Source organism: Triturus cristatus, chromosome 1_2 (genome assembly GCF_964204655.1).
Source record: "Triturus cristatus chromosome 1_2, aTriCri1.1, whole genome shotgun sequence".
Classification (NCBI taxonomy): domain Eukaryota; kingdom Metazoa; phylum Chordata; class Amphibia; order Caudata; family Salamandridae; genus Triturus; species Triturus cristatus.
This window is the reverse complement of record NC_140580.1, coordinates 591,258,379-591,270,409: the sequence shown is the minus strand read 5'-3', so window position 1 is coordinate 591,270,409 and position 12,031 is coordinate 591,258,379. Positions and strand designations below refer to the sequence as shown.

General features: G+C 41.3%; 1 protein-coding gene across 1 annotated transcript in view; it reads left to right on the top strand.

Moving 5' to 3' along the window:
* Nucleotides 1-12,031, top strand: part of CFAP43 (cilia and flagella associated protein 43) — a 638,428-nt gene that overhangs the window by 500,264 nt on the left and 126,133 nt on the right. The window contains exon 27 of the mRNA XM_085607024.1: nucleotides 1,919-2,044. Within this exon, the coding sequence (XP_085463150.1) occupies nucleotides 1,919-2,044 (126 nt within the window). The remainder of the gene's footprint in view (nucleotides 1-1,918; nucleotides 2,045-12,031) is intronic.

Sequence of the window (12,031 nt, the reverse complement as noted above, 5' to 3'; positions counted from 1 at the left end):
CTCACTGCTGACAACTGTATTTCCACAGCAAACCATCTTCTTCCATGTTACTCCCTTGTATCGAACCTCCAAACCACTCTCTATTTTGCTACCCATCACAACCCTAGATCATTTACTTCTACCGGTAGTGGCTTGCACAGGTAAAAGCGGTGGGGTGGTGGTGTGGAGCGGGGGCAGGGCGGGGCGGGTGGGGGGTGGGGGAAGTCTGGGTAAGTAATTTTAAATAAATAAAAGCACTTACTTTGCGCTCGCCGCATCGCCGCAAAGTAAGTGGTTTCATTTATTTATTTCATTAATATTAGTTAACCCGTTATCTCTCCACTTCCACCACCCCCACTCTGCTCCACCCCACTGCTCTTACCTATGTGAGCCGCCACTGACTTCTACCCCTACTATATATGTTAATTCTTACATCTCTGTCTGCCGTCACTCTGTTTAGCACCCTATTTCTTACTGCTTTTCTCCCACCTCTATTTTAGTAATTCTCAATTATAAAAATTAGGCAAAACCAGTACATTAGACAAAGACAGTGTCTGTATAGGCTAGACATGTTTCAGTATGGTATTGTAGGGCTGGTTAAGAAAGGTGCTAGGAAGGCTGGGAAGGGTGGTAGTCAAGAACAGGGTCACTAGATGACAGGGATACTGCCAGGGTAAAGAGCAGTCTTTTGTGGGGGCAGAGTTGGTAGCACATTGTGTTTAACAAATGAACAGGTGGAATGACAGACAGAGAATGAATGAGGCCCAAGTGGACCGAGTCCAGTGCAGTGCAGGCATGCTGCTGAGCAGAGTAGTATGTATTCGGTCCAGAGAGAATTATTAACTATGTTCTAGAAGAATTCTAGCATACTTATCTTCTCACAGTGGATCTTTCCAAAGCACAGCTTCTCAAGACTCACACAGCTTCCTTTTATACATCCTACGTAAGTGCTGAAGTGCAACATTGCACCTTGCGACCGGCTTCTCCAGCCAGGTGAGAAAGTATTGATTGAGTGTAGTGGAGTCTCAGTTCCACCATGCCTCATAGAAATAGAAGGAGAAACCTCCATAAACTCAGTTATTCAGATGAAATTTAAAGATGGTCAGTGTCACCCTGCATTGGTCTATTTGTCCATCTCTTGCATTTCGGTCAGTTAGTGTAGTCTTCTACCAGCCCCAACAATCTCATGCTCTCTTCCACAACAAAAACGACTTCTCAAAGAGAAGTAATAGACATGCAGGTAATATTCAGCTACTATACATTCGAACATCCAATCAAAAATAAATACTATAGAGTAATTATTCTCTATAAATCCCTTAATCAAGAGCTATATTGCCTTTTTTTAAGGGGGGAACATTCGTCCTTGTCGTCCTATCAACCTCCCCTTTTGATTCTCCTGCATCCCTAACCCCAGGTGCCAGTATATATTCTAAAATAGCTCTTTTTATGGGGAAAGGGAGGGCCGGTATTGCTTCTCCTCACTCCTTCTCTATCTGCATTGTGAGGTCAAAAATATTTTGCCCTTATCAGGATATTCCCTTGCAACTGCCCCTTCACTGTCCTCACTACTCTAGACAACGTACCTCCCTAACCTGTCCATTGTTACCTGCCATGCTGATTTGATTTTTGAAATTCTTGAGTGCATTGTCTAAATTTCACATAGATCCTTTACCTGTGTGTATGAATTGAACACTCTGTATGCCAAGTAACCAGAAAAGAAGTGTCCAAACTATATAATAAATACATTATTTTAGTTATAGAAGATTTTTAGGACCTTGCTCTCCTTAAAGTCTTCCATTCATTTATGACAACGGTAATGAACTTTTTATTAAAAAAATTGTAGATCTATAGATGGAATTTTCGCTTCTAAAATTAGGGTTCAATACAAACTGTAAATAATTCACTTTGCTCCATATTGCAATTGTCTTGAAATCTTTAGGAGATCCCTCGTCCAACATTTATGGGCAAAGAAGAGGCAGAATGGAACGAGGACGAGAAGAAACAATTTAAGGAGTATGAGAAAAAATGCAAAGATTTAAATGAAGAAAAGGATAAATTGCGTAAGGTAAAGAAAGACATGTCCATTATAATAACATTTTACCTACTAAATTGAAAAGGTGCCACTAGTCCTATGCCTATTGTGTCCAGCAGCTGTTTACTACTCAGAATTTTACAAGACCTAAAAGAAAATGCAACAAAATGTTGATAATTATTTTTTTTGTAACCCAGCAACCACGGGTGAACTCAAGGACTAGTCATCGACTATTATGAGCGCTATTTGGGTATAACCCTAAAATGGTGTAAGCATGTCAGTTGTTTGCATATGCATCTTGCCTAGTCTATGTTTTAACAGCACAGCTTTTGCCACAATATGGTGTGCAGTCGTCTGGTCTACGCTACAACTTGTTATAATTGTTACCATATAACCTGCACACCACGAACATAATCATCTTCAAGTGCTTGCAACAGGCTTTGATCTTAAATATACCCCTCGCCACCTGCACAATATTAGAATTAAGCAGGATTTTCTGGTAAACAGAAGAGTGGGGAAGGTTTGGGTGTTCCATAACAGTACATTTTATATCTTACACTTTTACATGCACATCCATGTTTAATTGCTGTTGAAAGTTCCTCAGCTTTATTGTATGTTTTATTGGACCAGTCTGAAGTCAAAGTTTAGGGTAATGCAGGTACGTCAACACATTTCGACACACAATAATGATGCACAGAAGAGAATGGGCTTCGATGACCACTCTTCCAGCATACCAACACTTGTTTCTTCAAAGCTGTATCTATGCCAGGGACAATGGAAGGTGTGCTCATTTTGGAAACACCTCAGTGTGAGGTGTGCGACCCAAAAAGAAGTCCCCTCTACAAATAAATCTCAGAGCACAGAAAGGAGTTAAGCTATCGTTCTAGGCTGTTTCCACCGGTACCGGTGCTCACACACTTAAGTATTAGTCTGCACAGAAGCACCATCAAGTTTCTAATGCTTCTAGTAGGTGTCACTTACATCACAATGGACTGGGATAATGTTTCAGCAGTGTGGCCAAGCATATTCAACCACAGTGTCATTTGTGTAGGAATAATAGGAATTCCTAACATCTATCTTTCTGATTTTTAACCTTATTAGGGGATCCATGAATACATTTTGTGAAGAGCTCCACTACATAACGGTTTTTGGATACAACTGAGAATCTTCATCTATAAGAGAAACTGGCTAGCTGAGCCCATTCAGGCAGAATATGGGTACTGATTGATTGATTGAGACTAGGTCCCTGTGGTTAAGCATGCCAGCATTGATGGGTGTGGGTCCTGTATCTTAATAAGGTGACATTTCCTGAATACATGTTACACTAGTGATGTGTGTTATCGCTATACTTCATGTTTAGAGATATATTTCTGTTTGGGAATCTTCCCATCCCTCTCACTGCCTCTTGTATACAAGAGTCATTGGTGTCATCGTCAGAAGAAACATAGAACTACATAAGGGCACTGGTCATGCCACTGACCTCCGTTTCCTTTTTTTCCATGTGCAGTTGATACCATAATCTGGAGGTCATGCTGTATTTCTGCTTTCTATTTTTTCTCTGTTTTTACTTTCAATTGCAGCTTCTTTCAGTCAAGAAAGGTGTTGCTTTGAAAGCCCAAAGATTGTGATGCCTAAAAGAGGTCTTTGTCCAGCAACGGTTTCTTCATTAGAGTGGGGGAGCATCATCACCCGCCCACTGTGAGCCACGTTCATCGTGAAAAATAAAATGCCAATGAAATGATTTAACTTCCATTTTATTTTTCACTATGGACTGCCGCCAGCCTGCCCCCAAGCAAAAGAAATGGAGGCGTGTCCTCTGCTGCTGATTGGCAGCAGAGGACTGGAGCAGTGGTTGACTAGACGCTCCAAAGGGTGCATGTCAGTTTGGCCGGCTGTCTTGCGCCACCCAAAGTGACTTGCGCACTTTGAAGCTGTCCATCCAGCTGTCTAAGACAGCTGAGTGTAGACCAAACACAGGCCTCCAGGGCCTGAAGGAGCATCTAGCCAGCATGTTCCATCCAATCCTGGCACTGCACTCATGCCGGTTAGCAGCATGAGAGCAGCGTCTGGATTGGTTAGAAAATCATCCTTTGCGCATCAGACTACAGAGGAACACCGAGGAGGATGTGGAGCTTGTGGGTAAGTACAATTGTATTTTATTTATTAGAAATGTGTATGCATGTAAAGGTAGTGATTAAGTTAGTGTTTTTTCTTTTAGTGGTTTAGGGTGGCGGGGTTGTTTTTTATTTGGGCTTTTAGATGGAGAGGTTGATTGTTTTTAGGTCGAGCTTCAGCATGCATGCGCTGTCTGCAAGACCTGTTGTAATCCCCAAAAATACTTTTTGCCCGCCTGCTACACCCATTGGCTCTCTCCCGTGCCCCTCCTATTTGCTGCCTCCTAAGTTGTTCCCTCAGCTGACAGCTCACTTCCGGTCAAGGCTGCGGAGCACCGGCCAAGCACAGTTTCCCTACGCTCGCATTTGTTATCTGTTGTTTTGAAAAACTTTTGTTTTTAAATGTTGCTTCCGTCGTCGCTGCTTCCGCCCTCCCCCCACCCTACCAGCTCAAACACAGCGTTTGCCTTACTCAGACGGCGAATTAGCATGAACGCATGTATCCTTGTTTTATGGGGGGAGTCCCTTGTTGCAACTTACTAAAAGAAAATTCCGCCTTGTGCAGGTTCGTGCGAGCAGTTGCTTTCCGTCATCACTGCTTCCGCCCTCCCAGCTCAAAGGCAGTGTTTTCCTTGGTCATGTTTGTGCGCACACTAAACACAGAACATTTGTCATCACAAAACTTACAGTACAGTAGCAATATTGATGTAAATGGTCAATAGCCGTGGTTAATGTAAAGCTTGGGGAATCTCTTGGTACAACTTATGAAGAAAATTACTCCCTCGTGCGTGTAATGAACACTTCACTTGTGTCAAGTGAAAACTGTTTTGGCAATGATCACTTAAGTGCTATTGTCGGTTTTGTTTTGGTTTAACAAATCATCCTTCTTTTTCTGTGACCCTGAAACCAAACTTAAATCCGATCGGAAGTTCAGGTACATTTTAATGAAATCATGCACATGCACTCTCTAGTACGGCACACAAAATGGACTGTATTTAACAGAGTGGCAACTCAAATGCGGTACTTGCACGAGTTTTGATTCTGTAGTTTGCTTACAGTACATGACCCTCCCCCGGTCTTTGCCCTTGTTTACCGTAACTGGCACTAATGTAAAGCGCTTCAATATCTTTGGGTCATGTTAGCGCTATATAAAACTGAAAAAAAAAATACCATTGCCCCCCTCCTATTCCCAGCGCATATCACAAGACACCACATAGCTCTGCCCCTTCCACACACGTTTTCCCCTACTTAATATAACAACTCTCTTGATGTCAGTCTTAGCTCATCCCTAATCGTTTCCAAACTGAGGAATACTGTATGTGTAATTTGATTCTTTCCTGTGTTGACAGAAATGTCCGATGGGAAGACAGTTGTTTGCTTCTGTCACTGGAGCATATGGCACTTTCACGGAATGTATAGCTGCCTGCTTTTCTGATAAGCTTTCAATCACAATAAACACAACTGTGAACTATGTAGTATGGACCTCATTGCTCTAAAAGAGATCCTCCTGTATTACATATGAGACCTATTGCATTTCCAATGCTTGTTTACTTTTGGAGGGATGGGTTGTTATAGGTTTTTGGGAAGCGGTGGGGCACTTTGCTCGCTCCACCACTTTCAAGGCTATCAGCTGGCCTTGGTTTTGTCTACAACAGATCATCACATGATTTGTAGTCCACTAGACTACGAAGAAACAGATAACTGTGCCAGTGCCATGATGCAAAGACACTTAAGGAAGGAGAGGTAAAAACTGTCTAAAGCAGGAGACCGATTCCTAACCACATTTGAACATGAATGAAAACGGCAGCAATGCAAGGATTTAGAATAAAAGCTGGTGAGTGGGAGCAAGATCAGGTGTCCCCTAGCTTTATTTCCTGTTGCTAGAAGGACTTCCAGCAAGATTGTACAAATGTGGGCGGTGGCGGTCAGAGGGCTGTTTCCTGAGTAGATTTCCTACTTCAGCGGCAGCAAAATCAACTCGAAAATAGTTTTTCTAGTAGGTATTCTACCGAACGGACGGTTCAGGTACCAGGCTGGATAAAAAAAAAATGCCCTTGCACTGAGCAACACTGAGCATACTGGTAGCAGTAAGGATAAATATGGTGATTGCTAAATTGAGACATAACAATAATGCAGGGTATGATTCATTATTAATAAGAGAGCATTCCACATAGAGATTGAAATGGCTGCACTGAGAGAAGAGATAATAATTGCATCCCTTGGTGCTGAAAAGGCTTTTAATTTGAACAGCAGAGGATATCTCTTTTTTATCACTTGAATAGATGAACTTTGAGATGAAAATTAAGGGTAACAAACCAACTACATGGATGAAACCATGAAAGACCATATCTCATACTTCAGCGATACTGAGGGGTATGAGACATTAATGCCTGCAGTTCCTGTTAATATTTTCCAGATTTCTGGTATGTAACTTCAGAAAAGGTTCTAAGCATAGAGGGATTGTACTTGCGGGAGACAAGCAAGGGGGATACTGTGAAGAGAGCAACTGACTGAATTTATATACAAAACCAAACAATGTTAGAAGGTTTAAGATTTGATTTTTACTATTGCAAGATTTTTAATCTTATTTGGATCATCGTTTTCTTGGGACAAATGCTACGCTTTCTGTTTGGATAATGGTAGGGAGAACAAAGGAGTGGTTGGGCCTCAAAGAATTGCTTGAAGATGGGAACCAGAAACTTTTAGATACCTGTTGATTAAAAATGCATCATGCGCAGACTGACTTAACAATGAACAATTCAGGTAATGTGATAGATACTCAATTTCTCAGTATGTTTCTGGATAAGGCTGGCCTTAAAGTGTAGGGTGAACCTGAGTAATATTGTGATGGGGCAACACTTAGTGTACATTTCTCACATGATTCACATCTACAGTTTAGGATTTTTTAAACACTAGATCATTTTTTCACAAAAATGGTATGGACTAAGAAAAATAGCAAGGTGGCGTTGAAAGGGGCATATGCAGAGTTTATGTTCTAGGAATATCAGGCATTCTTTGCAGCAGCTCAACTGCAATTCACAACCAGTGCAAGGGTGGGAGCGTACATACTGAGAAAACAACTATTGGCAAATGCATCAAACCAACGAGCTTGCCAGACCTACTGGTGATGCTCCGGCAAGCTGGTAGATATCATACAGAACATGTACACTATTATAACCATTACAATACCCTTTCAGACATAGAGTGACGCATAAATTATGCAAAAAAACGAAGCAGAGAACTCTGGGTAGTTTTCAAGTTAGGTGGAAAGCAGCTCCTGTATAGAGCACAGTGCTGTCCCTGCCGAGCTGTAAAATGACAAAAGCCATTTACAACTCCAGGCACAGTATTACAGCTTTGAATTGGTAAAATACCAACCACGCCAACCTGAAATGAGTAAAAGCAACCCCTGACACAGTATTTTGCTCTAATTAGAGCTCCTCAGAGAGGTATTGCTTTATCCAGACACAATCGAGCACCCAGTATAAGTCAAAACAATACCCTTTCAGGCACAGAGTGACGCATAAATTATGCAAAAAAGAAGCAGAGAACTCTGGGTAGTTCTCAAGTTTAGGTGGAAAGCAGCGCCTGTATAGAGCACTTTCAACACCAGGGACACTCTAGATCTGCTCACCTCAAATGTCTGCTTTTCTATCAAGGTCTTTAAGCATAGGATTAGCACAGTGCCATCCACGCCGAGATAGAAAAGGACAAAGTATTTTGCCATTTCCACAGCAAAGTCTTTAAGCATAAGACTAGCACAGTGCTGTCCCTGCCGAGCTGTAAAATGACAAAAGCCATTTACCACTCCAGGCACAGTATTACAGCTTTGAATTGGTAAAATACCAACCAAGCCAACCTGAAATGAGTAAAAGCAACCCCTGACACAGTGTTTTGCTCTAATTAGAACTCTTCAGAGAGGTATAGCTTTGTCCAGACACAAGGGAGCACCCAGTATAAGTCAAAACAATACCCTTTCAGGAATAGAGTGATGCATAAAATAAACCTGTTGATTAAAAATGCATCATGCGCAGACTGACTTAACAATGAACAATTCAGGTAATGTGATAGATACTCAGTTTCTCTGTATGTTTCTGTATAAAGCTGGCCTTAAAGTGTAGGGTGAACCTGAGTAATATTGTGATGGGGCAACACCTTATGTACATTTTTCACATGATTCACATCTACATTTTAGGATTTTTAAAACAGTGGATAATTTTTTCACAAAAATGGTATGGGCTAAGAAAAATAGCAGGGTGGCGCTGAACGGGACATATGCAGAGTTTATGGTGTAAGAATATCAGGCATTCTTTGCAGCAGCTCAACTGCAATTCATAACCAGTGGCAGGGTGGGAGCGTACATACTGAAAAAACAACTATTGGCAAATGCACCAAACCAATGAGCTTTCCAAACATACTGGTGATGCTCCGGCAAGCTGGTAGATATCATACAGAACATGTACACTATTATAACCATAACAATACCGTTTCAGGCATAGAGGGATGCCTAAATTATGCAAAAAAAGAAGCAGAGAACTCTTGGTAGTTCTCAAGTCTAGGTGGAAAGCAGCTCCATTCAGGGCATTGTTTTGACTTATACTGGGTGCTCCCTTGTGTCTGGATGAAGCTATTCACACCTTTTGCACAGACTGCTGAAACAATGTATGTCAATGTTTAAATATAACGTTTTGCAAATCGTGGAAACGTTATACTGGGCGATAGACTGTACACGCTCTGATAGGTTTGTGAGAGATATGGCATAGTGTCTCATGCAAGCACTCAGAGACTCAGGGAGTCTCAAACGACAGGCCCCTATCAGTTTTTAGTAAAAGCTCACAGGAGTGGATTTTACAGAAAAGTGATTTACATGTTACATGATACAGTAATGTAAGGTAGGACAGGATGGGGAGGTAATCCCTGGAAGGAGCTAAGCATTGAACATTGAAATAGGACTTTTGGTACACCAAATGACTATTGAGAAAGGTAAACTTTTTCTCTGAGAGGCCATCATTAAACAATGTCACAATAGAACTAATAACCTCAACTAACATTTACAAAGAAAAACATTTTTAGAATGCCTATTGTTGCTTATTGATAAAGATGGAGGATTGGGCAAAGAGTACATTTTTCTTTACACTGAATTGCCCCTTTCATTCAATTTTATTTGAAAACCAATGTGCTGGAAGACTCTGTTTATATATGTTTTTGAGCGATTGTCAGTTGGGACTGACTTGATTTCTCACAATCCCTTGCCAGTGTATTAGTGTAGGGTCCACCACCTAGACCCTCTACCCTTCTACAGTTCCTGCACCAGGAAGAGCTCCGCTAGTCTAGGTGCAGAGCCTGTCCTTAGGGTGGGCTTGCCTGGGTTCAGCTCTGTGAACGAGGTGCCAAAGGACAGGACACGCTGTTCTTTTATGCAAGTCACATTTTTAGATTTTAAAGGCATGTATCTTGGGTGCTGTTACCTGGGAAAGAAACAGAAGTCATAGATTTTCCCATACTCAGTAGTTGTATGACTTTATATTTCCCACTTATATTTCCATATCTTTAAATTTACAGAACTCTCAGTCATGAATGGTTCTGATGAGAAAGAAATCTCCACCCCCAGAATACTTAGGAAGCACCCTAAATTCTGAATAGAGCTAATAAATAATCAGAAAAACTGTGAAATGGAGAACCCATCTGAGAGAACCGGTGAATGTAGGACTGATGCTAACGTCATAAGAAGATTTGTCTAACTTCATGGGAACTACCTGAAGCGAGGTGAACACCACAGAGGGTGCCACAATAGAGCCCCTTTTTGGAGAGCACTGTATGCCCTTATTCCTCCCATACAACTATGGATGATGAGCTGGTAGAATGTCTTGGACTATTCTACCCGTGTGATAGAGGAAATTCCAGAGGTAGATTTTAATCAGTATTTATCTCTTCTTAGACTGATGCCAGGCATGATTCCACCTGGGATGATGCAGAGGGAAAACTCCTGTTGATTAATGGCTTCAATTTGAAACTGATTCTAGTGGTATCTTTCATGCTATAAAGTCCAAATAAATATCAAGTAAAAGAGGCCGACATTGCTGCTCCTGTTTTTTCTCTTCTGACCCAGTGAGAGTGACTGGATTTGTAGGTGATCAATCCAGGCGACAAAATCCATCTCAAGTGATCTTCATCAACCTCAGATAATCATTCTCTGAGGTGAAAGACCAAGCGTGTTCTTTTACAGCGGGCACTTGAGCATTTTACACTACAGAGCAGTAATAGTAGCGTTATCTCAAATGGCCTTGGAAACCAAATGTGAAGGGGAAATCGGGGCCTGGCCTGGATCTTCGTAACATTGTGTATATAGAGAAGCGAGCCTCTCCGTATGGACTCTTTGGCACCGATTGCTCCAAGTGTTTATCAAGGATCTCCCCTGCTCCTAAAAGAATATATATTTTTACATTTCAGTAGCCAGTTCGTACATAAAGAATTTCCAAAACCAGTTCAGGCTGTTGGCCCTTCATCAAGTCTCTGCCCCAGAGCTGTTGACCAGATTCCTTCAGGAGCTTGTAGTACTCAGGCGAGACTCTGTGTGCAGCAGGACCAGAAGGCTCAGAAGAGAGACCTAAATGAGCACTGAATATACAGTTTTAGGCCAGGTTCAATGACGTCTGCCCAGAATCAGTTTCTCTGGTTAAAGATCAGAACAGTCCTAGACCTCGTAAGTCAATGCAGTTTCCACCTCCTGGGTTTCCATTTAAAACCATCTGAATATTTTTTTCTACTTCTTACCTTTTGTTTTAAAAAATATATATATATTTTTTATCGCTGCTGCAATAGCATTATAGGTCATGGGACAAATATGGCAGTAACCTACACCTCAGTTTCCCAGCATTTCTAATCCGCCACTTCTGCGCATCCAGCAGTTTGCAGTACCCTTGCTCCCTAGAGTGAGTTGAAGCAGTGGGATTTATTGATTTTGCTTCTCTGTAAAGCTCCAGCATGTACCCATATGTCTGCTCTAACTTAAGTACTTTTTGCCTGCACTGGGTAAAATGAAACAAGCATTGGTAAAGCCAGTCAACTCACTACTTAGCAACACTGTTAGACAGAGTGGAAAAAGAGAGCTTTTATTAACGTTGGATATTTGGTCAATAGCTTGTTTTATGAGCAGGATTGTTCCTGCATTTAAAGCATGCTGCACAAACTTTTCCAAAACAGGCATTGGCAATGGTAATAGGTTTGACGTTTGTATGGCGTGTGGGTCAGGCGAGCACACGAAATACACAAATCAAATGTAAAGCCAGTATGTCTCGCCTTTTATTACTGAAAGTACTTGGTAATTGACGGACTAGTGTGTGTTGCATGCATTGGTAAATCCATGAATAATCAGATGGGTGAATGTGAGTGATTGGGTGAATATGGAGTGGTGGATAAATGTGAGTGGAAAAGATTAAGGTGGGAGGGTAAGTGGGTATGTGGTTGAAGGTAAGTGACTTCATACATTTTAGTAAAACAGTGTTACAAACAAATGTGCCACAGTCAAAAGCAGGCAAAGGAAAGTGTGCCACAAGCACAATATTGCCACAAAGGGAAAATAGAGACACAGAAAATTTGCTCTATACATGTCTGAAGAATCCTGATGTGTTAAGCAAAAATATATATATCAGAGTTCTCTAGCCTAAACTTTCCCTCACTTAACCTCATAGTTAATGGGAAATTAAATGTCCCCAACATCTTCCTCTTAATTTCCCCCTTTGATTCTCCCAAGTGTTGTCATGCACATATTCTTCAATTACTGCATGTTACGATATGTGCAGAAATTGCTGTTACACACATATCTAATTAGGAGTAATGTGATAAAAATTGCACCCTCCCAGATATTGTTTGTAAGGCTTGGTTGCAAAAAGGACAATCGTGACAA